General features: G+C 46.3%; 1 protein-coding gene across 3 annotated transcripts in view; it reads right to left on the minus strand.

The window, feature by feature from the left end:
* ANO2 (anoctamin 2) overlaps positions 1-27,573 on the minus strand; it is a 349,050-nt gene that overhangs the window by 47,423 nt on the left and 274,054 nt on the right. For 2 of the 3 annotated variants that reach the window (XM_058655872.1, XM_058655871.1), the window contains 2 exons: positions 26,773-26,878; positions 23,816-24,712 (listed from right to left, as the gene is read on the minus strand). The exons of the other annotated variant lie outside the window; for it this stretch is intronic. In XM_058655872.1, the coding sequence (XP_058511855.1) occupies positions 24,440-24,712; positions 26,773-26,878 (379 nt within the window). In that variant the 3' untranslated portion in view covers positions 23,816-24,439. Of the gene's footprint in view, positions 1-23,815; positions 24,713-26,772; positions 26,879-27,573 lie in introns of those variants that run through there. 3 annotated transcript variants of the gene reach the window in all.

Genomic DNA, 27,573 nt, shown 5'->3' on the forward strand with positions numbered 1-27,573 from the left:
CTGGGAAAGCAGCAGGGGCTGGCCTAAGTGCTTGGGTCTCTGTGCCCTTCTGAGAGACCCAGAAGAAATTCTTGACTTCTAGCTTTAGACGTGCCCAGCTCTGGCCATTGTGGGCATTTAAGGACTAAACCAGCAGATGAAAGATCTCTCTCTCTCTTCTCTCTTCTCTCTCCCTCTCTCTCTCTGTCTTTGTTTCTTGCTCTCTCTGTAACTCTGCCTTTCAAATAAAAGTAAAATAAGTTTTTGCATTAAAAAACAGATTATTTAATTTTCATATCTCTATTTCAAAAATAAAATCAAGACATTTACACCTCAGTATGTGTCAGTCTTATGGTAAGGGATACTACTAGCCATGATGCATTCTAATTTCCTTACTTTTTATTTTGTTGATCAAAGGTTTTTGTAACGGTATTTCTTCTCACTTTTTATAACTCACAACTTTCACTTAAAAAGAGTTAGGAAAAAAAAGCAAATGTTCAAAGTACTGCTGATGAATTTGTTTTTACTAAAGAAAAAGGAAAGTACACTACCTTCAGTTTGGCATAAAATGAAAGATTTACAATTTCAATAATGAAATATTATTTTCCATATTTTTTCATAACATACTGGGGGGAAAACAATAACAACTGTAGAAAAGATGTATGCAGAGACCCTGTTTGCTATTGCCATGCCTTGGAGTGGTGTTCTGGATCCTGCTCTTGTCACCCCACTGCTCAAAGGGAAAGGGAGGTGATGATTCCAGGAGCTTGCAGACTGAGAGCAGAATGGGAAAGGAGCTGATTGGCAGGAGCTGAGATCTTGGCAGAGAAGGAGGAAGTTGAGGAACATCCTGATCTCTCTCTCTCTTCTCCTTCCCCTGCAGGGGCTGGGCCCGACTGCACATCAGTGGGCACGGGAGCTTATCGGTGGAGCTCACCTCCCAATACAGAGCAGTTGGACAAGGGTGGAGAACATATCTGCAGGAACCTCTCAGAAACCAGTGTCTTCAGTCCAAATGGGCAACAACAGCAACAACTGCACCATGGCATTGTCCTCTGGAGAAATAGATCAGTTCAAGTAAATTGCCTGAGATCATCGGGCATCTGTGAAACTGGACCGCATAACAGCTGGAATGGAAGGGAGGGACCACGCTTCTTCCTGGTGGCTCAGGAAGAAAGGAGACTTAGGGACTAGGAGTGAGGGAAGGTGGTAGGACAAGGCCTCAAGGCTAGATGGGACAGGACTGACTGCAGAAGAGTTTTCAGCCTTCAGAGAAACAGTGCTGAGATGGAAGAAACCCCAGCTCCCTAGCCTAGGTTTACTTGTCTGCAGAGTCTGGTTGGTATGGACCTTGCAGGGTTTTGAGGGCCAAGCGTGATAATGCATGTGAAAGTATTTTTGCAAACTCTGCAACATGTTCATTTTGTCCTTGCGGTGGGAGGGCTAATGCCCCTTTCATCCTCCAAACAGAAAACCACATAAAAGCCAGGGGGAACACATTGTCTTGTATTACTATGGAGTCAGATGCAGAAAAGATTTCTGTACTGGAGGAAACCGTATGGGTTTGCCAGAACATGAAGCATGCAGAAGGAATACAGAGCCTGATTCCCACTCTGTTTCTCTGAGATGTTTTATGCTCTGTGTTCTTTTGTCTCTCAACTCCCTTGGATTCAAAACCCAGGCATTTGTAGGCTGTCAAGTACTTCCTACCTTGCAAAAAAATAGAGTGCTTGCCTCACAACACTCTTTTCAGCCAGAGTGAACTGCCCTGAAAGGCACATGGGCTTCCTGATACATTGCAGGAATACAGGAGGATGCAGATACATCTCGGAAGCTTTAAAAACTGGAAAGCACATGGAATTATTTTTCTATTGCCTGTGCTCCAGGAGGCAAAAGGAATTGGCAAGATAGTTGCAGCCCATTGGCCCAGTCAAGTCCCACCCCAGGCCCCCTGGGCAGAATCAGAAGAACGTGGGAACTGCATGACCACCCACACAATAAACAGATGCCATATGGAACCCAAGCGGTGACAAGACCTCAGGGTCCCAGCCCTGGTGGTCGTGCATACCTGCGCACAGTATTTAACCTGGGGAGCACAGGGTAGATGTTCTGCAGGACAACACCGAGAGATAGGAGGTAGAGGAGTGAGGGCAGGAGAGCAGCAGGTGCATCTGCCTCAGCTTTTGTGTTCCATTCTTGACCTGAACAGTGAAGTGCCTGGCTAAGGGCAAGGACTCCATAGTCCAGGCATTCAGGAGAATGACCCAAGACTATTTTTAAAAAGTGCATTTCCCAGGGCAGGCATTGTGGGGAAGAGGGCAAGGCTGGTGCTTGGAACACTGGCACCCTGTATCAGAGTACATGAGATTAAAGGAATGTCTCTGCTTCCAATCTGGTTTCCTCCTAATGTGCATGGGTCTCTGCCATCCACGTGGGAAATTCCACTGGAGTCCCTGGCTCCTAACATGGGCCTGCCCCTGCCCTGGGTGCACATGGCCCCATTGTATGGGTGTGTGTGGAAGGACACTAAGGTGACATACTGGCTAAAAGGGCAGAATCAGTGTTTGACCCCAAGTGTACATACGCAAAACCTGTGCTCTTTGCTAGGAAAACCCAAGAAAAGACGACTGGGCAGGAAGCCAGTCCACAGTGTGTGCCCCTGAGGCTGGACTCAGTGATGGGAGGTGATGACTACATGGGTGCTCACAGGAGTCCCTAACTTTCTAAACCTTAGGCAGTGTGGGGTTTGGGGTCAGGTTCCTCCATTCTCTCTGCAGCAGGATGCACTCAGCATCCCCAGAAGCAGAAGGTGGACCTACGAGAGGACAGAGGAGCAGGACAATGGTGAGGAGAGTGGAACAGGAGATGTGTCCAACATCACTGTTCTGCAGAGAACACGGAGACCCAAGGTCTGTCCAAGACTGCACCTGACATCAGGCACCATTAACCCTGCATCAGCAGGGAACTTTGGTAGCAGACACAAATGCTGTGCTTGGTGCGACACAAGGAAGGAGGAGGCTGCTGGAAAAGTATGATCCTCTTGTTGGGGTTAATGATGTGGCTAAGAAGGGATCAAAATTGCAAAGGTGAAAAAGGATGCAGCTGACAAAGAAGCAGAGGGAAGCATTTCAGGTTCGGGCAAGAATCGTGTGTGGGATAGCTCAGGGGTGGGAGTGAGTGAGAAGCCTGTGCTGGAGTCAGCCTCATGGAGGTTCAGAATTTAGGCTGCCACCCGATGAGTCGAGGGACCATAGGCTAGTCTGTGATCTCTTTAAGTACTTGTTTCTTCACCTATGAATGGATGGAATGAGACCATCCCCTTCAGGTTGTTGTTCTGAGGCACAAGGGTTCTAGAAACAGCTACTGTCACAAGGGTTCTAGAAACAGCAGATTGTTAGGAAGGTGCAAGTATTCCTGGTGACCAAGGTGACAAGAGAGAAAAGGCAAGGGACTACTAGAGCAGCACAATGGCAGGGCTCAGGGGCTAAACCCCACTGAGCAACAAGGAGAACAGAGCACACAGCTTGCAAGCTGGGGCAGAGGCAGGTTTTGCAATGCAAGAGGACAAGGCTGAGAACACTGCCTGGGGAGCTGGTGCCTCACTCTGAGGGGCTTGGGAGACCCACCTGCCTAGGCTCCTTGGATGGTCTCCAACATCCAGGCAGCCAGACATGAGGTCATGTGTTTACCCTAGGGAATCTTGCAGCTGGGGTGGGGAGGTGGGGAGAAGAGACCACAAGGCTGGGGCTCTATCCTCCCCAAAGTGTGCCTCGCGGACTCTGTTAGAAGCCCTCTAGCAAAGCATGGGTCAGGTCAGGGATCAGAGGAAAGAGCTTTTCCCTCCCTACCGTCTACCCTTATTTCCTGTCACTGGGCTGAACCAGGTGACCCCTCCCCAATGAAACTCCTGAGCCTGAGGAAGATGCTGATCAAACACAACCGGAAGCTCTGCTGGGAGCCATGTGAGAACAGTCCTGCCAAGCCCACTGTTGGGTTATGTGTGCCTCAGACCCCTGCAACTCTTAGGAAAGGACCTTAGATGGGAAGGAGCCCCTCCCCCGTCAGATGGGATCTCCGGGTTCAAGAGAGGAGGCAGGATCACAAAAAGGCCACAGGGTAGGCAGACGAAGCGATGGCTCAGGCCGGGTCCAACCATTACCAAACCCAACCCTCGCAACCCCCAACTCCCATAGGGAAACAGTCCAAAAGAGAGGAAGTAAACTTCTCAAATCATTTGGGGAAGGTAGATGTTGCAGAAGGTTGAAAATAGTCCCTCCAAAAGATACCCACACTCTAATACCTGGCACCTGTCAATGTCAATTCATGCGTAGGTGATGTGCCAGTCTTTGCCAACTGGGAGCAGTGAAGGATCTTGAGATGAGGAAATTGTCCTAGAACACCCAAGAAGGCCTTAGCTGCCGTCACATGTGTTCCTATATGAGGGAGGCAGGGAGATTTCAACACAAACAAGATGGAAGACACTGGAATTTGCTGGCCTGGGAGAGTGGATATGATCTGATCATGAATACCATGCACTGGGAACACCAAGAAACACATTCTGTGTTAAAGCCTCCCAGGGCTGGGGAAGTTTTTTTTCTGCCCAGGGACATGAGGGTATCTATAACATCCTGTGTGGGCCATGCAGAGAGCCTCAATCTAAAAATTTGGATTTACTCTCCTGTGGTTGCTGTGGCAAGGTGAGACCAAATGATTTTTTGGGTCTTATACAGGCCCTGGGCCAACGATTTCCCCACCCCTGTGAGGGACAGAGGCTCTGCCAATACCTTGATTTGACACCATGAATGTGATTTCACTCTTCTGACCCCTACAAATGCAGAAGAAAGTTCTGTTTTCAGCCAGCCAGGGAATGGATATTTGTTACAGCAGCCAAAAGGCACTCACACCAAGGCCCACAATGACCAGCCAAATCCTGGTCTTGGAGCTACTGTATATTCCCTCTGGTTGATAAGAGGGAGGGTTCTGGTTCTCACCCAGTCCCATTTGGGAAGCCAGCACTGCAGGAGGAGGCTTAGTATACCATGCCTTGGCTCTGGCCTGTGGACATGTGTTTATTCTTAATCGGGTAAAGAGATTTTTTTACTTCAAGTTTATGGGCTAAGTATTACTGTTCTTGCCTGTAATATTAAAAATGCTTTTACTTATTTATTTTCTTTTCTGCATATATCAAGATAATTACATTGTTTTCTCTCCCTTGGTTCATCCATTTAATGAAATACTTTAAAAGAATGTCTTTCGGCTCACTTTTTCTTGGAAATACTTACTTTCATTCTGCTGCGTATTTAAGACACAGGTCCTATATCACATAGTTCTGATAGTCAAATGCATGTATGTTTAGAAACAAGAGGAGTTTTTGAATTATTTGTTGACTTCGGAATCAACTTCAAGTGACCTCACAGAAAGTTGGACAGCACTCTGTCTCTCTCATATAAGAGTAATTATTTACATATGATTTGAATTTTAATAGTACTCTCCTACAAAACCTGTTCAGTTTTGAGTTTTGCTGGACATGTGTGAATTTAGGGGCACTTTTAACGTATCAACTTATAATAATCATGATTAATTCCGTTTTTTGTGTCATTTTTACTATATCAGAATTTCATTAACTATTTCTAAGTTTTTAGTTATTTTGTGGTGGAGTACAGTCTTTTTATTGTTTGAAAAACTGTCTCTTGGCTATTTTTTCATTCACTTTGTCATTTAAAAATTTTCATTTTCTCTTCTTGAAATTTGAATGTTTTGCTAGATGTATCAGAAGTCCACATTTTTATAAAACCAAGTTGCACTTTTGCTAGGATTTTAGATGTTCTTATGTTAATTTCCCTTCATTTTTACTGTCTCTTTTTCTTGGTTCTTTGGGTTTGCATTCTAAACTCGACAGCTTAGCTCATTTGTTTTTCTTCTTTCTTGCTTTTTGACACATGTACTTAAAGCTACAAACTTCTCTCTCAAGAAGTGATTTAGTTAGGTCTCACGAATTTTGACATATGGTGCTTTTGTTCTGTTCAATTCCAAGTGTGTCATACTTTTCCCACTGATTTCCTCTTTAACGAAGGGCTTATTCATTAGTATGCTTTTTACTTTCCAGGCGTATGGGATTTGTAAAATCTCTCCTTTTGTTATCAACTCCTAATTTTATGGCATTGTGGTCAAGGAGTATACTATGTGCAGTGATGTAGGATCTTTGGAATTTATTGAGGCTTCCTTTGTCACCCAAGTTCAATGTTGACTTTTGTGTATGTTGCATGTGTTCTTTAAAGAGTGTGTATTCTGTATTTATTAGGTATGAAATATATGTGTATTAGTTCAGGCTTACCAGCTGTGTAATTCAAATCATCCGTATCTTTCCTTTATTTATTTTTTGTTGTTGTTTTAGTAGGTTCGTTTAATAGAGGAATATGTTAAAATCACCAGCTACAATTAATGACTTCTCTACGTATTCTGATCATTATGTCTCTGTTTCAAAATTTATCTATTTCAAGGCTTTGTTTTTAGGTACATGTATGCTAGTGACCACTGTATTGTGTCTGATTAATGCTCATTTTACTGGTATATAATGTCTTTTTTTGTTCCTTTCAATAAAATTTACTTGAAAGTCTCTGTGACCAGGGGCTAATATGGTGGCACAATAGATTAAGCCACCATTTTCTAAGCCAGTATCCCACATCAGAGTTATCCTGCCACTATGTTTCCAATCCAGTTTCCTGCCAACGCACTTAAGAGCTGGAAGAAGATGGTCCTACTCCTTGGGTCCTGGTCCGTTTGACCTGGGCCAGCTCTGACTGTGGCAGCCATTCGTGAAGGGAATTGAGATAGAAGATCTCTCTCTCTCTCTCTCCCCATTCTTTGTCACTGTGTCTTTCAAATGTACAGACTTTTTTTTTTAAAGAAAAATTATTTTGTCTAATAAAATAGAAAACCTTGTGATGCTATTGGTGCACATTTTCCTGGCATATATTTTCCATACTTTTATTTTCCATTTGCTGAATGTCTACAAGGATGTTTCTAACTACAAGGATGTAAGAATCGATCAAATCAATGCATGAAACTTCTATTCAGCTAAATCACCGAGCATGAGCCTCTGAGACCTCTTCCCAATTCATTACTTCCGCTCATCCCCAAAGGCCACTGGAGTCTTCCCTCCACCATTCATTCATTAGTGTTTGTTTTCCTTTAGTCATCTATCTAAAAGTAAATAATCTAGTTTTTCATGTTTTTTATCATCTACAAATGAAGAAAAAATTGTTGTATGCATCTTATTTTGCTTTATTTCGTACATAATAGCATTTTAAGGACTCATCCAAATTTGTGCTTATGATATTACTTCATTTTTTTCTGGTTTTGTTTCTCTTTGGCAGCTGTTTCTAGCCTTGATGCTATGAACCTTCTTATCTGTCTCTCTTGCAGAAGTTCTTTTTTTTTTTTTTTTTTTTTTGCAAGATGTGTTTATTTGAAGGTTAGAGTTAAAGAGAGAGAGGAAGACACGCAGAGAGAAAATCTGTTATCCCCTGGGTTCACTCCCATATGGCTGCAACAGGCAGACTCGGGCCGGGTCAAAGCCAGGATCCAGGGGCCAGGAGCTGTTTCCAGGTCTCCCACGGGAGTGGAAGCAGTTCAAGTGTCTTCCATTGCTTCCCCAGGCCGTCAGAAGGTAGCTGAGTCAGAAGTAGAGCAGCCACAACTTGAACTGCTACGCATGCCAGCATCACAGGAGGTGGCTTTAAGTGGCTATACCACAACCCCTGGCCCTGGAAAGGTTCTGATTGGGTAGGACTTGGGCTAGATGTGCTTACCACCACACAGTTCATTCTTACTATCCAAATCCTGGGGATGGGCCCCTAATCCGCATCGACCTCCTCATTCAAGCCTCTAGAGTCCAGGACAAAGGTCATAGGTTCCCCTCTGGAATATCTGAACTGGTCTGGATGTTTACCTGCAGAACTGTGAAAATTTGATAGATGGAAAAGTTTGGGCTCTGTGGCAGTTAATTAGCGTGGGTTCAAATCTTCACTCCATCATGTACATTATGTGATCACAACTAAAGTAAGGTAAGCTGTATCTCCGTGCCTTGTTTTTTTACATCTATTTAATGAAGATGTAAAAATTACAATCTTTATAACCTTGGTCTTGCTACTTTTTTTTTTGAAGCTCACTTTAATTTTTTAAGGAAAAATGTTTTTAACATCCGATCCAGATGATTCTAGTATCTGTAGCACTTTCACAGGACTATTTTTTTTTTAAATTTATTCATTTTTATCAGAAAGTCAGATATACAGAGAGGAGTAGAGACAGAGGAAAATCTTCCATTCATTGATTTACTCCGCAAGTGAACGCAATGACCAGAGCTGAGCTGATCTGAAGCCAGGAGCCAGGAGCTTCTTCCAGGTCTCCCACACAGGTGCAGGGGCCCAAGCCTTTGGGCCGTCCTCTGTTGCTTTCCCAGGGAAAGCAGGGAGCTGGATGGGAAGTGGAACAGCCAGGACACAAACTGGCTCTCATGTAGAATCCCGGTACATGCAAAGTGAGGTTTTTAGCTACTAGGCTACCATGTCAGGCCCTCACATGACTTTTAAAAAGCATTTACTTTATATATTTGAAAGCACACTGACAGAGAAAGAGGGAATCATGTATCTGCATAGTCATTCCCCAAATGGCCACAGCAGCTAAGATTGGATCACGCAGAAGCCAGAATTCCATCCAGGTTGGCCATGTGGGTGCAGGTGCCCAAACACCTGAGTCATCTTCTGCTGCTTTCCCAGGTGCGTTAGCAGGGAGCTGTTCTTAGAAGTGGAGCAGCCAGGACTCAAACTGGCACTGTGAAACGAGGTGCTGGAACTGCAGATGGGGACTTAACTTGCTGTGTCACAATGCTAGCTCCAGCTGTGATTTTAATGTGTGGGTTTTTTTTTTCCAAGTCTGGAGATTAATCAAGGCAGAAGAAGCAGACTGTAGTATGTGGTTAAGTCAAGGAAATGGGCCTATTTCTAGGGTGGGATTCCATCCAGGCAGCTGGAGGGGGACGTGGAATAATCTCAGAAACCAGTCTGCAGAGGAAGCTGGGGGCAGGGAACATGGGGTTTTTCTGTTCTTTTCCTCTTTCCACAATGAAAAGCACCATAGGGCAGATCCGCCATCTCAGTCCACTGGGCCCCGGAGCTGCTGACATTCTAAGAGAATCCACCGTCCTTGTGAGCCAAAGCTATTCCCTGATCGACCCTTTCCAACCAACAGCTCAGAAACGAGTGGAGTTTATACCACCTGTGACTAATTTCATTTTCTCTATGCAGACTATCTAGCAGAAAAGTTTCCCCGTGCCTCACTGGTGGGATCCTGCCAGTCACCTCAGAATCGTGATAGGGGAATGACCCCCTCCTGCCTCTGCTAGCCAGGAGCAGAAAGAATCAAGGCAGGGAGGAAAGGAAGATGTTGTTTCGTGCCCCAGTCCTTCAGAACAGGCATCATTCACTATCCATCCACAGGGAACACTAGGACACTTCATTATGGCACAGCACACACCCGTCTCTTTAAGATGCCTAGAAAAAGGTTTTGAGCCTAGGATCCTTCCAACAGGCTGCTGGAGCACAGAGACCTTTCTCAGGGTGTTTCCAAAACACACAGACGGCAATCCCACACACAGAAGACACAAAGTGAAACGAATGCTATCGAAACGGAGATCAAAATAGGACAAGCAACCATGATGTGCATTTCTTGAGCAATCACAGGGATTCTGAACACTACCACGGTGATGGGCATGAATGGTATTTTCAGGCACCCACAGCCACCAGAATGTGCCAAGAAACCCTGCAAGTTCTGTGGTAACAAGTGCCATGGATCATAATGTGATGTGTTCCCTGCGTGAGGACATGCTACACGTCAATTAGAGAGGAGTGAAAAATACAAATGCGTCGTTCTCTCTCCAAGTTCTTAGGATCCCGGAATTCCAACCCAAGGGACATTGGGAGAGAAGTTGTGGACTTACACAGAGTCCACCAGAATTCAAAGGTCCAGAGGCAGCATCTTCTGTGGGTTTCTGCCCTCTCAGCCCAAGTCGTATAAGACCTAGCCACTTTGAACTTGATGCAAGAAGGCAAAGCTGTTACCTGCTCTGTTGCTCTGAACCTAGTGCCAGAGAGCCAGACCGGGCTTTGAATATGCATGATCTGGGTTAACACTTGTCACTTCTCCCGGAGCATCACGCAAGGCCTGGTGGCACAGATGGGGCCTGCTCTGTGCCCTCCAACTCAGCAGGCCTGGGAGCCCTCCAGCAAGAGCAACGATGCCAATCCCTGCCCCCACCTCCATTACCGCGCTCAGCCTGAGTCTATGTTGCCTATCTGCACTGGAGTCCTAGAAGTCAGGTGTCCATCTGAAGAGTGCCAGACCACTACAGGGAGGAGAGAAGGCGTGAAGGCAGAAAACTGCTATCGTCATGTACCTGATAGGGGCTGAGCATTGATGAGCACTTTGCACATGCTGTCACCAAGACCTTGTGATATGTGTGATCCCACCCCACCTCAGAGATAAAGACACAGGCCAGGGGAGGTGACGTAGGTGGCATAGGGAGAGCCCCATGTTCCCCTATGCAGAGCACATCCCTCTTTAAAACAGCTCATTGAGCTCTTACAGCTCTGGTTTTCCAGAAGTTCTTCATTCTGAGACTTCACCTGGAGGAGAGATGATTGGTACTCACTATTAGCCTCACGTCAATGACAGAGCTCTCATCTCCTCACTTATCCAACGATGTGATTGAGTCCCCATTAAGTACAGGCATGGGGGATGCAAAAGACAGAAACAGGAAGGCCCTTGCCTCCTGAAAGTCAAATTCTGGGCCCAGTGCAGTAGCCTAGTGGCTAAAGTCCTCGCCTTGAATGCACCAGATCCCATATGGGTGCTGGTTCTAGTCCCAGAGGTCCCACTTCCCACCCAGCTCCCTGCTTGTGGCCTGAGAAAGCAGTCGAGGATGGCCCAAAGCCTTGGGACATGTAGGAGACTTGAAATAAGCTCCTCGCTTCTGGTGTCAGATCAACTCAGCTCCGGTCGCTACGGTCGCTTGGGGAGTGAATCAACGGACGGAAGATCTTCCTCTCTGTCTCTCCTTCCCTATGTATATATATCTGACTTTCCAATAAATAAATAAATAAATAAAATCTTAAAAAAAGCAAGTTAAATTCTGCTAAATAAAATAAGCAGGAGTTGATGTTGTGGTGCAGTGTGTTCAGCTGTCCCTTGTGGCCTGGCATTCTATAGTAGAATGCCAGTGTGAGTACCAGCTACTGTGCTTCTGATCTAGCTTCCCTGCTAACCTACCTGGGAAGGAATCAGAAGATGACTAAGTGTTTGGGTTGCCATCACCCGTGTGAGAGAACAAGATGGAGTTCCTGGCTCGACTTCAGCCTGAGCCAAACTTAGCTGTTGCAATTATTTAGGGTGTGAAGTAGAGGATGGAAGAGCTCTCTCTCTCTCTCTCTCTCTCTCCTCTCTCCTTGATTTTCTGTAGCTCTATCTTTGAAAATACCAAATCTTCAAAAAGTAAACATTTATCATAGGCTATGTTAACTTGCTGACAGGGCTCTGGAGAGCAATTCTGACCAGGGAGAGCCGAGTGTTGGGGTTCCTCTGCTGGCCATGCTGGGCATCTCTCAGGGGCATGGACAGAGGGAGACAAGTCCTTCCCTCAGAGGGAAGTGAGAATAAAGGGAGGGATACCTGGCTCAAGACATTCAGGAGACTGGAGCAGAGGAAAAAAGGAAGAAAATAGTAGGAGCCAGACAGTCGCTATGTCCTTGGCTGGGGTACTGTTCAGTAAACTATTAGAGAGCTTTCAGAAGAGCTGTGAGGGCCAAGTCAGCAGGTCCCCAGCCACCCTATCCCTTCCCAACCACACACTGCTCATAGCCAGCAACTACAAAAGGAGCACCTGACAGAGCTGGACTCCCTCCAGACCTGTCCCAGCCCTGCAATGGGCTCCAGCTTCTCATTGGTCACTGTGGTGTCATGCCATCTTGTGCTGCTTAATGTTCTCCCAACTACTTGCATAGCAGGTACAGAGAGGGCACTGGGATCCAGACTGAGTGAGAAGGACTTGCTCTAAACTTTGACAAAGCAGTTACTCCCCAGTAGAGAAGCAGCCTGGGTGGCTTTCATGCTAAAATTGCCACTGTGGCTAAGAGGGAGAGGGTACTGAGAGTGGAATGCAGGAATCCAGGAACCAGAGTCTGCTGGCAAAGACAGAGGGTTCACAGTGAAAGAGCCGGTGTTCTGATGTGTATTTTTGACAGTATTTACTGCTGGTGAAACAGGTATGGGACATGAAAGAAAAACAGCAGGTAACAGCTGTGCCAATGTTTTTGATCTGAGCAACTGAAGGGATGGCATTCCCATTAACAGAAATTGGGGGAACCGTGGGTGGCCTTTCAATCTCGCTGGCATTTGGATAAAAGTGTGACCCCTTTGGAGCGAATAAGACACTAGAGGATCGAGGCAATTAAAAGGTCTGACCTCAGCAATTGGAAAGCAGAGTTGCCATGAAGTGCCGCAAGAGGAATTTGGATTGGGACCTATTAAACCCGAGCTATAACCAGTTACTCCTAGAATGTCCAATAGGTAACTAGATATTCAAGTCTAAACTTTGTGTTTAAAACCCTGAGGCTGAAAAAGAAATAATGGAGTGAAAATGGGGAGACCAAAAATCCAAGGAATAAGTCTTGAGCCTAATAAAGAATAAACTAGACAAGGAGATGGAACAGGACCCGTCTGTGGGTAAGGAGAACACTCAAGGGGGCCTACTAGGCATTTGGGCTAGAGTTAAGGGCATGGCTCAGTGCACCCAGTTTGGAGTCTTGACTGTGCTGCTGCTTTCAGCTTCCTGCTAAAGCACATCCCGGGAGAAAGTTCGAGTGCTTGAGTACCTGCAAGCCACGTGGAATAACTGGATTGAGTTCCTGTTCCTTGACCTCAGCCTGACCTAATCACAGCCATTGTGAACATTTGAAGAATGAAGCAGCAGATGGGAGCATTCGCTCTCTCTCTCTCTCTCTCTCTCTCTCTCTCTCTCTCTCTCTCTCTAATAAATGAAGGAAATAGATCACATATAAAACACACAAAAAACTAGGATGTTTTGTGTGCATATGAAGAACACACATGAGGAAGAGGAGAGGGCAATCACCACCCAAGGCCGCTGGTCATCAGCCAAGATTGAGAGTGCCCTTCAGATGGTGGTCCCATGCAGTTGCTCAGTAACCTTGGTGGGAGTCAAGATTTAAAGGCAGCAGTGAGGACTGAGGCCTCCAAGGGAGATAAAAAGATTTCAGATTCTTCAGGAGGTTTTGCTCCAAATGAGATGTTTTTTGTTTTTTAATTTTTTGTTTGTTTTTCAATTTTTTTTTATTTAATAGGGTAGAAGCTACCACCTGTTTGTATGCTTGCAAGTTATCATGAACCCAGAGGAAGAGGAAAGTGGGGGTGGATGAAAGTGGTAGCTATGCATCTGAGAAGTAAGAGCATGTGGGATATGGGTGGTGTGGATCTGGCTGGGGGCAGAGCGACAGCGACAACCTAGGTGGGACTATGAGAAGGACAGATGGGTTGAGGACATGGGGCAGGGAGACAAGTTTCTGCTCTCTCAGACAAGAGAAAGCAAGGATAAGAGGAGACCCTGGAGGCTTGTGGGAAAAGTGAATCAGAGATGCAGCTCTGTAGGAGAGGGGGCAGGGGAACAAAACAGGCAAAACATCCAGAAACAGCATGGCCCCCTCCAGAGAGGCAGGCCTCATGCTGTTCAGATCTCTACAGAAAAGCAGTTAGACTCTTCTGTTAGAGGTGCCAGTCACTTCCCAAACAAAAAGAAAGAAAGGGAAAAGCAGAGTGCTCCCTGACGGCATCGAAAGCATCTGAAATTCATTTGGCTTGAGCTGGGACATCCATCTGCTCCTGCCCATGCCCTCAGAGCGCCTGTGTCTTGGGTTTTCAAACTTGGCACTAGAATGAGCACCATAGCTCTTATCAGGACTTCAGATTTGAATTGAATTACACCACCAGCTTTCCTGCGCCTCTGGCATGTAGACAGAAGATTTCCTAGCCTCCACAGTCATAGGATCCTGTCCCCCAGAACAAATCTCTTTGTATGTATCCAACATATTCAGCTACTTGGAGAATCATGATTGAGCCAGAAACAATCCAAGTCTCCCATCCGAAGGATATGAACTTAATTTCTTGAACCATTACTACTGTCTTCCAGAGCCTGCAGTAATGAGAAGTTGGAGTCAGGGACCAGAACAGGATATCAAACTCAGAGACTCCAATAAAGGCCGTAGGAGTCTTCACTGCTATGCTAAATCCCGGTTCCTTCCCATCCTTTCTCATCCAGAACATGGTTTCATTTCATCTTGGACTAAAGTACTGCAAGCCCATTGTGTCTGAATGCTAGTGTTCAATCAGCTTGATATGGCTGCTGGCTTGGAGTCAGGGGAATGGCAAGATGTTAGAAGAATCCACAAGCCACTGGAATTACCAGTGTAACTTTGAGTCATGCCCTCACCAACCAGGCCTGAGTTTGACACCTAGTAGCATCTTGGGATCCTTTTTTGGCAGGAGGGAGAAGAGGATAGAAACGTAGTAAGCGCAAGCTGAGGAAACAGTATAAGCTCTGTTCTGCTTCTGCAGAAGATGGATTGCAGGGAGAGCATGGCAGGTGTTCATTCAAGAGGGCTTTTATTTAAATCCATTGCATAGTACTGAGAAAACATGAGTTGCCTTGAGTGCAGACACATCTGAGCCACTTTGTCACCGTTGGAAAAGATCCCAATTGGCTCCAAGTGCACTTACCAGAACACAACAAAGACAGAGGACCCCTAGGGCTTTGAGGGTGTGATAAAGAGCCAGCTGTGATTAATACATTTCCACGGGGCCATAATTGGATGATCATTACTTCTTCCTTTTGGAATAGACTAGGATTTTGGAAGGCAGGACGGGGGAGGGATACGAGGGGCCAAGGCGGTGGGGTTTGAGGGACTGGAGATGCACGTTAAACATTTGTCTTTGCTGCAGTCTTGTCAGAAAATCTGGAAGGTCCAGGAGTTTTTCATAAAGTTTTCCCACCCAAGAAGTCAACTTGAAAGATGCCCAAGGTGTCCCCTCTGGGCTCTTGCGTTCTGGAATCAGGGTGAAGGTATGCAGACACCCTGCTTGTTTCCTTTGGAATGAACTCAGGCAGACTCCTCGTGAATTTGTTTTTGTTGGCTGCCTACAATGACTTCAGAGCCTGGGGAAAAATGGGGAGTCATTCCCCTGGAGAGAAGAGGGGAACACTCCCCTATGATTTTAAGCTACCGAAGGTGAGTTTCAGGGTGTAGTTAGGACAGGCAAGTGAAAGTTGATGTTGCTTTTAGGATTAGGCACCCAAGAGTCAACAACACTGTCTGTTAGGGATATTTTAGCATTTGCACTGGGTATAATTTAGATACTGGCCAATTACAAGATTTTGAGACCCTATGCATGACAAGTAAGCCTGTTTTATTCACTTACCGGGTCAGAGAGGACCAAAAGACTTCAAAGGAGGGGCTGGGATGGACTAGGGGTACATTTGGGAATCTTGAGGAGTAATGATAATTACAGTCTAATATAAAATTATTTCAATAGTTTTGTCCTTGGCCCAGCATATCAGTGAAATACATCTCTGATTTTCCGTGATGCATCAATGAGGAACAAGGCATTGGGGCACAGCAACAGGAGGTCAACACCAGTCACTCTTGCTTTCTAAGCAAAGCTTCATAACACACCCACATCCCAAATATCCCCAACTCGTGTTTTTCTGCTGTCTCTACCCCTGCCCTTCTTACAGTAAGCCATAGAGCACCTATTGGAGAAGTATGTTCTGAACTCTGCCGCTGGTGTTTGTTCTTAAAGACAATGAGCAGGTGTCCACTTTCTCTAATGAAAACCATGTGCTAAGCGAGCTGTTAACACATCCCCAAGTGAGTACTCTAATCTGAAGCCTGCAGCACCCAAGCCTAGGCTGGTAAGAGGAGATAAAACTAGGGAAGGGAGGGAGGACCATGGCTGAGTCTGAATTCAGTTTGCAGGAAAGAATCCAGAAGTGAAAAAATTCTAAGTGGGGAACCAAATTCATGTCAAACGATGAGCTAGAAACCAGCAGGAAACAAGGGCAGGCACACAGTAGGGTATAGAAGCAATGACAACAGATGGATTCAGCAACCACGAAGAGTTTATATTATTAATCAATGAAAAATAGAGCAAGAAAGAATGTTGAGGGTAGATTGGCTGGAGAAATTCCATGGTCTTCAAGACAAACTGAAATTTTCCTTCACCCTCTTGAACATGTTAGCTACGTGTCCTTGGTATGTTAGAAATGTCTTCTCTGTGGCTAGCATGGTGGCAATGTAGCAGGCGAATCCTCCACATACAGCACTTCCATCCCATAAATGTGCAAGTTCAGGTCTCAGTTGCTCCATTTCCGGTGCAGCTCCCTGCTAATGTGCTGGGAATGCAGCAGAGGATGGCTCAAGTTCTTGAGACCCTGAATTCATGTGGGCTGACCGAGAAAAAATCTCATGGCTCCTGTTTCCAGGTTGGTCCAGCTCTGGGCATTTTGGTCATTTGTGGAGTGAATCAGTCGGTCTCTCCTGTCTTTGTTTAAAAAAGAAGAAAAATCTGCCTTTCATATAAAAATACATTTTAACATAAAAGAAAGACATTTGTTCCAGCATTAGTCAATAATCCACAGAATAGGGTTAGTATTTAACTCATGAGTTTAACTCAGGATTGGAAATAATGAACGTGATACGTCTGGTACCAAGCAGGCTCCAGTGAATGATTGTCTCATATGCACATATCCATTTCCCTGTCTCTCTCCACATTGTGTTCAATCCCCACCCCACTCCCAAGCATTCTTATGTATGTACAAGTGTGCACCATTTAACAATTGGAAGATGTCATGAGAAAGGCATCCTATAGGCAATTTAGACATGGTGTGAATGTTACAGAATATACTTACAAAACCTAAATGGGTCTAGCTTTCAGGGTGCAGCTCATTCTGCATCTCTGTCCCTACTGGGAAAAGATCTGAGACCATCAACTTTCAAGATAGATGGCAGATTTTGTCAGAAAGCCAGGACATTTGGTCTCCATTGCCAACTCTCTAAAGGTCCCAGCTTAGTGCTCCTGGAATATAATGGTATATCCATGTGGCATCCCTAACCAGGAGTGCAAAGTGTAGAGTCACCACTGGGTTTTCCACAAGTCCTGATGCTATAAGGAAATCATCCAAGGCAACCAACTTCCTTCTGTAGGGGATTTCAGTCTTGATGATGGATTCAAGTCCAGCAGTCTATTCTCTCCCACAATAATCTCTCTTTCCGCAAATTAATATTTATAAGGAGCTACTCAAGGAAACCACAAAGACCATGAAAAATTAGTTTAGATGAGTGAATTTTCTGAAAACCGCAGGAAGGCAACTGAAACATATTCTTAGGCATCACTTGATACGTGTTTAATGGAACTGGGGTGATGTTTTTCAAAAACCACTACATACTTATCCAATGTCAGAGCAAAATATTTGTCTTCAAGGCCAACGTGAGTTAATAGAAGTAAAGGCGGGAATAACAACTATCTAGTGAATCCTCAGTAGACGGACATTGTATTTGAGTCCTTGCTTGATAGCTTACTCATCTTGAAACCCAGTCCCAGTACAGAGTAGCAAATACAGTGATGTTAAGGATATGAATAAAGTAGCGCCTTCCTATCCTCTGTAAAGGTGATCCCAGCTTACATATTCTCCCTCTCCTGGAGCAACCTGCTATTCAGTTGGCATTGGCTTCTCTTGGATGTTAGGTATACCATTGATGATGGGAGTCTCTCCCAATGTTCATTCTTGTAGAAATCTGTGTCTTCATTAAACTGTCTCTCCTTGATATTGCAGCAATGGCTTAACATGAAGTTTTTTTGGGGGAAATATTTTCATCACATGTGTGGGAACAGCAGCTCAGAAAATTTAGGGAGCTTGCCTCAACTAGAACCCACTCTTTTTTTGCCCCTAAAATGGAGTGCCTCCTTTCCCAGAAGCAGGCTTCTTCACCACCATATAAGAGACTGTCCCCACACGGGCTTTATTTAGGCGGATGCAGACACCTTTCTCTTGTCGAGGTAGCATGCCACTAACACACCAAGGCCAGCTGTTCCACTGTCTAGTTCTGCCACCTACTTGCTCTGAGTTCCCAGGTAGAGGCACAGCTTCTCCAAGCCTCCATCTGATTGAGTATTTGGATTGCCTGTCCCAAGCCCACCACTGGCAGGTCTGGTCATAGGCCGCAGGTTCTTAGAACTAGACAGAGCTTTCCTCTTCTGGCAGTTGGGGTAACACCTGCCCTGAGTAGTCAGGGAGAGCAGGAGCTCCTGTAACCAGAGAGGCCACCTGTCAAGATGATCTCTGGGCCCACTTGCTGGGAGAGAAATATACTGAATCTCCCACACACCCTGAATCCTTGGCTACGATTCCAATGTCAGTCGGTAGACTCAACTCAAAGGGACATCCCAGGTTGGAACCAGAGTCCAGACTGGTTTAATACACTACTCTGGGAATACACTACTCAGCCTCCCAGGGACAGGCTGGAATTTGTCCAGTGTGTGTGCAGCCAAGACCCCTCTGAGATTGAAGCTTTTTGTGACACACCGGGATAGGGACCTTTGAGGCCCAAATGTGGGCACAATTTTGTTGTGATCATAAATCTGTTTGGAAAGGCACCAGTGTCTCAAAGAGCACCCGAAGTGCTCACCAAAGAGGACTGAATGCTCTCCTTGTGTCTCATCAGGGGGTCTCTAATGCTGCTCCCCCAATTCTTTGGATGGAGTGGGCCATGAGGAACTTGGATAAACGAATCTAGTACAAGAGACCTCATCTAGCTTTATTAAAAATTGTGTGGATGGGACCAGTATTGTGGTATAATGGATTAAATTTTTACTTGCGATGCTGGCATCCCATATGGATGTAGGTTGGTGTCCTGGCTGCTCTACTTCCCACCCAGTTTCCTGCAAGTGTGCCTTGGGAAAGTAGCTGAGGATGTCCCAAGTGCTTGGGCCCCAAGATTTCTCTCTCTCTCTCTCTCTCTCTCTGTGCAATTCTTTCACATACCTTTTTAAAAGAAGAGAAAATTTATCACCTCCCGTGAGTCCCCACACAACAAATAAATGAATAGATAGAAACTGTATTGGTTTGAACCTTTGGCCTGGTTATTACCCTGAGGACCAAGACATCCATATGTCATCTTGGAGTAGTTGACTTTGATACCCACTCCAGCCTCTGACTTTGCCTTGTAATGTGCGTTCTGGGAGGCAACAGTGATGGTTAAAGTAATAGGATTCCTGCCGCTCACATGGGAGACCTTGAATGAGTCCCAGCTCCTCATTTTGGCCTCAGAACCAGCACAGTCATGGTTGCAGACATGTAGGACAAGAATGCGATCTCTTATAGATGACATCTCTCTTTCCTTCTCTCTCTCCCCCAAAGTAAATAAACACATAAATAAAACAACCTATGTTTGACATCATATGGAAGGAAAGGTGTAAGGGAGCATGTGTAAGAGGGCACCAGAGGAGGTTCTGGAAGGAAAGAAGAGCCACTGCAAAGAGGAAAGGGGGAAAACACCACACCTTAATGAAAGAAAACGGGAAATAAATTGAGACAAGAATTGTGTGAGGCAGGTGGATATACTAAAGTCTGGCGTTGGCAGTTAAGAAAACCTAGTTTGAAGTTAATAGGGCCCTTTTGTCTTTGCCAACAAACAGCCTGAGAAAGACCAAGTTGGTGCGGTTCCTGCTGGAAGTTGACACCTGTTCTCAGAAGAGTCTGATATGGGCTACCTGCAGTTGAATACACAGCAGGTTAGGCTGCGGGATCCACATAACAAAATGGTCCCTTTCTGTAGGGCACTGCCCTCGCTCACTGTCCCAATGGAGGAAGACATCCCAGCTTGGAAGCTTCATTCCCTGTTTCTTTCCCTTCTTAGCCAACAGGAAGTAAGAAGGAGGCAGTGCGATTAAGCAGGAAGTTTCCTGAATTCATGGAATACTGTCTTTCTACGTTCCCATCTGTCCCTTGCTTTGTACTTGCTTTCTGGAGATGGTGCTGCCTAAACCATGGGGCACTCAGGGGAATGTGGGAGTCCCCTGTCTGCTAGCCTGATGAAGCAGATAAGCCATCCACTGCTGTGCAGGATAATGAAAAGGAGGAGGAAGAGCACAGGAAGCCAGCCAGATGTGCAGACAGGCTGCCTTCAGAGGAAACAGCTGCTGTGTTTTCCAGAATATGTGACTGAGTCTGAAGGAATGGTTGGAGGGATGGGGTTGGGAGTGGTTTTGCTCTCTGGCGCCCTCTGCTGTAGCTGGGCAGATGGATGCCACAAGATGGGGGCAAGAACAGAAACTGCCCACAGTACTTAGAGGGGATAATTTGGCATCTGAAAAACACAGTTGCCTAGGGCCTGGGCTGTGCAAGGTGAATACAACGCTAATGATGGTGTTGGAGCATATGAATGAGTCATCAGTACCACGCCATCACCTTCACTTCTGCCACTCTATCAGGAAGCCAGAATTATTCATGTCAGAACAGGGTGGGGATTGGCCTTACCCATGGCCAAGGATCATGTCTTGCAAGACACACATCACAGGGAACGAAAAGGGTGATCATGGCACAGGAAGGACAATGCAGCATGAAGACAAGTGGCTGGAAGTCCCTCCCTTTCCCAGACTATCCATGAAAAGAAAGAGTTTAGACATTCTTCAGCAGTACATGGGTGATGCTAGGGTATAAGAAAAGACTAACATGGTGTTCCGGAAAGAGCAGGATCCTGGAGCATAGAGGAATGGGACAAGGACATGCAACGCTGGGGGGGTGGGGGGGGGAACAACACATGGTGATCACAAAGACCAAAAGTTGGAAACCAACCTAGACCTTTAGTATTTTCCTGAAGTAACCACAACAGCTGGGACACCTAAGCTGCGGCCCGTTTCTGTACGGGAAGAACTCTTCTCAGAGACAGCAGAGACATACACATGAGAGTGACCCTCATAGTTGAGCCTCATTACATGACTGGAGCTCACATCAAGATAAGGTCGAGTGACATTTTTTAATTATCAGAATAAATATTAAAATACTCCCTGCACCAAACAGAGAGAGCAAGAGAGAGCAAATCTTAGAAAGAAATATCAATCTTGCTGACTGCAGAGGCTTTTCCTCTGAAACTCCGGAAAAAGCATGGATTAATCGCCATAGCCACGGTGTTTGGTAAAGAAGGATGATGACCTGAGAATGGCTGATCCAGCCAAGTCTTCAACATCCAAGCAATGTCACGGGATGCTTATGCTCAGAAAATAAACTCCTCCAAGCCCCCATGCCCTCAGTCAAATTTCTCCAGCAATCAAACAACAGGAAAAAGACCCAAATACCAAGCAGGCAGGTTGACTGGGAAGTTTGTGCCCACCCTATACCTAAGGACAGGGAGAAGCAGGCAGGGGAAAAGTGAACTACAGTAAGTTGCAAGAGACATCTCAGCCAATCCTACAGGGACAACTGGAGCTGAGGTGGCCCCTTGGTTCGTCCCTAGCACAGGCCTGATGGAGTTCAAACCCCTGCAGTCATGTGGCACCTAGTGTGGGCTGACGCAGGCAAAGGAGTGAGCTTGACCCTGGCAGCTCCCTTCCTTGAAGGCAATTCATAGGGAACTCAGCTGTGACCATCAGCAGGTGGGCAATGTGTACCTGGGACTTGAAGGATCTTCGGTCTCTTTATTATTCTTTTTTCCCCCTAAATTTGAAGGCAGACTTTAGCCAACAAAGGAATAAGCATGATAATCTAAAAAGACTTAAGCGTTTTCTTTTATGATTCATTTATTGTTTTATTTGAAAAGCACATTTTATGTAGAGAGAAAGCTCTTCCATTGCTGGTTTACTCCCTAGATGGCCACTACAGCCAGAGCTTAGTTCATCTGGAACCAGGGACTTCTTCTAGGTCTCCCACATGGTTGCCAAGGCCCAAAGACTTAATCCATCCTCTGCTGCTTCTGTAGGCCATAACCAGGGAACTGGATTAGAAATAAGCAGCCAAGACAAACAGGTACCCTTAGGGGATACCAATGCCACAGGCAGAGGATTAGCCTGATAGCCCACCACACTGGACTCTAGTTTTTTAAGTCATTAAAAAAAATTGGAAAGGCAGAGCAACAGAGGAAGAGGCAAGAAGGGAGACATACAGAGATAGAGATATTCTAGCTCACTCTAGCTGCACTAGGTAGGTATGGTTCAGGCTGGAACCAGAAGCCCAGAACTCTGTCCTGGTATCCCTTGTCTATGGCTGCAGTCCAAGTGTTTGGGGCATCTTCTGCTGAATTCCCAGGTACATTAAAAGGAAGCTGGATTGAAAATGGAGCAACGAGAACTCACACTGTGCCCCTATGGGATGCTAGCATAAGAAGTGGAGGTTTAACACACTTGCTTGCCCTCCCACTCCTGCCCCAATTCATTTTTAATCCCAAACTCTGCTTGGTTATACATGAGTACTGGACAAGAGATAACATTTAGAAGTAAGCTTATTTTGAGGTGAACTTGTAAAACCCATGCATACAAGACAGTATTCAAAGAGTTCGAGGAAAGGCCTATGAGGAAAATATCGTGCATGGATGTAAAACATTTTTGCATCAAAATGAGTTTATCATATAATTCCATTTTTCTCTACAGTCTTCTTGATGTACCCTTCCTATGTTTCATAGTACACAAAGCAGATAGCATTATTTGTTTTTTTTTTAATTTTATTTTCTTTGTGATTAGAAGGGTAGACAGAAATCTTTAATTAGCTGGTTTACTCCCCCAAATGCATCCAATCTTCGTCTCCCATGTGGATGTTGGCATTCAGGTACTTGAACCATTACCTTCTGCCACCCACAGTAGGAATTGGCAGGAAGCTGGAATCCAAAGTGCAGCCAGGGCTAGAAACCAGATACTGAAACGTGTCTTAACCACTGTGCCCAAAACCCTCTCGCCTCTTTTCATTTTTTTTTTTATTAAGACTGCATTCACCAACTCTTCCCCAAGGGTCACAGAGCTTCTTGGGGAAATTCTCCTTACTTAGTCTGAGCCAATCTTGCTGCTGCGGCTGTCATGGATGGTCAGCCAACTGCTCTGGTGTAAGACCCTCCTTACAGCTTCCACTCAGGCATTACACTGGTCTCTAACCAATCTGAGCTGCAAGGAACTGGGGTACGGTCCTGGATGAAGTGATCAGGCAGTTCCCAGGCAGCAGATGGGGCTGAAGTGTGTGAGTGGTAATGGCGAACGGTGTTTGTTTCTAACCACACGTGTAAATCTCTTTTCCATAGAGCACTGGGCAGCTACTACCCATGGATGACATTAGCCTTGCAAGATGTAACCTTTTTCCCAGCTTGGGTCTGCCATTTGCTTGCAGGAAATGATCAGCACCCTCACCCTCTGCTTGTACTTTGCCCTACTTTGTATTTCTCTATAGTGCGTATCGCCATCCAAAATTGTCTACACGTGTTAGCTTATCATCTGTTTCTTCCTACAAGAGTAAACTCCACAAGGCAGGGATTGCTTCTCTTTTTCCTTCTATGGTATCTCTAGTCTGGAAACAATACAGAGTACACAGTAGGAGCTGAAGAAATAGTCATAGGAGGGGGAGGAAGGAAGGCGAGAGATGGGGATTGGGAATGGGAGAGAAAAGGAAAGAAGCGAGGGAAGAAAGGAACGGGAGAGACAAGAGACAAGGCCCCAAAGACACGAGATACATTTTTATAAAGACAGTTCCATTTGTTTTATTACTTAAATCTGACCTGCATAAATTGATGGTTAACTGCATTTAGCTCCAAGCATCCTTGTGACATGAACCCATGGGGCCAAACCCAGGCTGGAACTTTGCTCTTCACTATTGGGTCCAGGGGTTACAAGTCAGCTCTATCAATCGATCTGCTGTGACAGCCCCAAGTGCCAGTGAATCAGAGAAATTTTTTCAGGATTGACACTGGACAAGGGGTGATCCCTTACTGATGGGGGCTAGGAAGGGGCCTTTACTGCCCTTCCATTGCAGTCTGCAGACATCTTCAGTGATGTGATGTTGACGTGGAAGAGGTCAACTCAGGGAACATGGGAAGGTGCCTGGTGCCTGGGAACTCCTGGGTGGAGACCCCAGTGGCCCTAACCTCTCAAAACAGGACCTACAAAAAACTGAAACTCAAAATTTCTAAGCAGCATTAATTTTCTTTCTTGCGCTCTCTTCATCTCTCTCCCTTTCTGTTTCACATGCATTCCCTTTCCAAGACGCCCTCAAGCCCAGTCCAGACGGCACACTGGCATGGGTGTGCAGACACGGCACGTGTGTGCCTCTGGCCACTGCAGCATCCTCTTGTGCAGGGGGGCGGGCTGCTCACACGTTGGTGTGTTGGGAACCAGATGAGGCTCTGCTGCTCAGTTGGCTTCGGCCCAAGGGTGCTGAGCTGGCTGCTCGGCTCCCCCTGCTCTGGTTCACACCTCCAGGGCTCCACTGGGCTGGATCATCAGCCACCTTGAGCTTGCCATGCTCCTCTTTCAGGAAGAACTCCACCAGTAAACTCTTCTCCTTCTTGATCTGGTCACTGATGTCTGTGGGGATGTCTGGTATCATCCAGTCAACAAGGACACTCAGGAACATCACAAGGTTCTGCCAAACGCAAGGGGAAAAGAACAGCTGAGCAGACAGCCCTGGTTCACGCTGTAGTGTTTAGGGACACAGGTGGACAGTGTCATGCCATCAACCCTTGCCTGGCCACAGTGACTGTCTCCACAGCTTGCCATGGGTGTGGTGCCTTGCAGCAGGACATCTTCATGTTAGTTTGGGATCTCAATTACTGTGCACCACTGTGCCCCACTCTACCTCGGCATCCTGGTTTGCAAAGTGGAGGATTAATGGAACCTTCCCCAAGAATTGTGGTAGGGATGAGGGAAGCACTGCATGGCTGAGCTCCTGTCCTTCCATGGGACTGGAGGGTCCCCATCCCGTCTCCATGCTCAGGCTGTCCTCACAGTCTCACTCTTGCTTGCTGGGGTTTGAAGCCTCCAGGGCGTCCTGGTGATTCTTACTATGCCAACAGTTCTTCTCTTCCCTCTTGGGCATCTGTACCACAGAGGGGAGTCTGGTCATTGCCCTGGTGTCTGCCAACTCTACTTGCTACTCACATTCCCCTTCTTGGGTTCTGCTTCCTTCACAGACACCCTGCTGATGCCTGGGTGTGCTCTCTCCGATCCCAAACCATGTGCCTGGTGGCAATAGGCTTCCTTCCCCTGGCCACTAAGTTTCATTCCTTCTCTTGCATACAACTTCCTTCTCCTGGGAGCATTTTCTGAGTGCCTGGCATGACCCAGCAGTTCATCCCTGCTGTATGTAATGTTGACATTCTCTCTCAGGCTGCTCATCTGTCTTCTTCTCACTGAGATCCTGGGCCAGGGAAGACTTGGGGACCCAACGCTGCTTCCAGAGGCTCCCAGGAGACTTGGTGCCTGGGAAGTGCTGTATCAGGCATTATTCTCTTCCTCTCAAGCAGCTCTCATGGCGCAGATGATATGGCACATGTGGGGAAGACAGCAGGGCTCTTGCAGGGGGACATCTAAGTGATCTTTCAAATGTATCAGCCCATCTCCACAGAGGAGGAATAACTGACTCTGGGAGAAATTCTAGCCGAAGGGCTTCTCTACTTCCTGGGCTGAGGGTCCAGGGGGCAGGATACTTAAGAGGCCTCCAGAGCTCTGCCAGCAGAGAATACAAAAGCAGGAGGGAGTCAGAGAGAACAGGCTCCTGGCTTGTACACAGACCCTGCTTGAAGACTGGCAGGACCCCAAGTGGGAACTGAGGGCCCAGGGGTTCAGAGAATCTCCCCGATGCAACTGGAGATGTAGCTATTGTTCTGAGATAGGAATCTCTAGGGCTCAAGTTTGCTATTCATCTGGGGATAGCGAGATGGCTCCAGGGACACTTCCCACCAGATGTCTCAGGGGCCAAAACAGCAGTCACAAAGGAAGGAGCCAGGGCCCAGAAGAAGAAAAGGTTCAGAACTTGAACCCTTGGGGGCTGCAGAGGTTGAGATGGGCTGGCTGTGTGAATGAAGCGGGAGACTCCAGTTTCACCTGCTCTTCCCACTTTCCTTTGTCTGAGACTGAAGGGGAATCCGGCCTCACCCTGCAACTTACTCCACATCTATGCTGTAATCTTACGCTGTGGCTTTGATTCTCCTGCTGCAGAGTCCACCCATGAAAGGAAGTCCTCATTGTAAGTCCCCCTACCCTGGCCAGCGACGAGAACATTGGCTCTGTAGGGAGTCACCTAAGGGAGAGCCAGCTGTCGTTATCTGTATAGATTCCGCAGTCACGGATCCAAATAGCTATGCTATAAAATATCTGAAATGTTACTGTACTGAACATGCAGTCTTTTCATTCTCGCCATTATTATTCAACAAACACAGTCTAACAATCAGTGACACTGCATCTATATTGTATTCAGTATTATGGATCATCTAGAGATGAAAGAATACAGGAGGATTGTGCAGGCTACATGTAAAGGCTGCAGCCTTTTACAGAGGGGATTTAGGAGACCACAGATTTTGGAATTGGAGGGGGGTGTATTAGAACCAATGCCTCATTGATGCCAAGGGACAACTCTAGAGTCACAAGACTTTACCCATGCAGCCTGAACTTTAATTTTAATAGCCAATCCTTAAGTGAATTTACCTGGAAGATGATGACAAAAGCCAGACGGGCAGAGAGAACAGACCAGTACTGTCTGGAGAACTCATACGCGTTCGGGGCCCATGGTGGCTCTCGGTAATCCTTAAACCTGTCCCGAGAGAAATGTTGGTGTTAAGATGGGGGAGAGAGAGAGAAAGAGATGGCACTTCTCTGGGTGAAACCCTAGGGCTCGGAGCAGCAGGCATGCCCTTGGCCTCAGCCTGGGGAAATGTGAGACAGAAAGAGGGAATCCACAGTCCAGACAACTCATGTCTGTGGAATAAAAGGACCCATGTCCAAAAAAAGCCAATGCCAACATAGACCTGTATTTCCCCTACTCTTTCTCTAGCATCCCCCAAACCTGTCTCTGGTATCAGGATTCCGCTTCTCCAGAGAGGTCAAGGAGTAACATGGGCAAATGGGTCCATCTGGGCTGAGAGGGCCAGGGAGACCTGGAGATACCTGGTATGCTGTTCTGTGGTCTGTGAGCTCAGTGAGGATGCAGGTGCCAGCAAGGAATCCTGGGCTTCTCCCCTGCTCACTGCTTCAGGGCTGTGAGCACCAGAAGAACTGGCCTAGGCTCATGACAACAGCTGCCATCTTGAACCAAAAGAAACTCAAGGCTGGATGATCATAGGATGGGGGGGTTGACACTTGATTAGGACTCTGCTTAACCAACCATCTCCACAATCTGCACATGTAGCTTAATCAATACTTGATTAAGATTGTGTGTCCTAAGTCCCGGTCTCCTAAGTTATCCCTTCCTCTTTCCTTATCCCCCATCCTGGAATGGTTCATGTTGAA

The sequence above is a fragment of the Ochotona princeps genome, chromosome 27, assembly GCF_030435755.1.
Source record: "Ochotona princeps isolate mOchPri1 chromosome 27, mOchPri1.hap1, whole genome shotgun sequence".
Lineage (NCBI taxonomy): Eukaryota > Metazoa > Chordata > Mammalia > Lagomorpha > Ochotonidae > Ochotona > Ochotona princeps.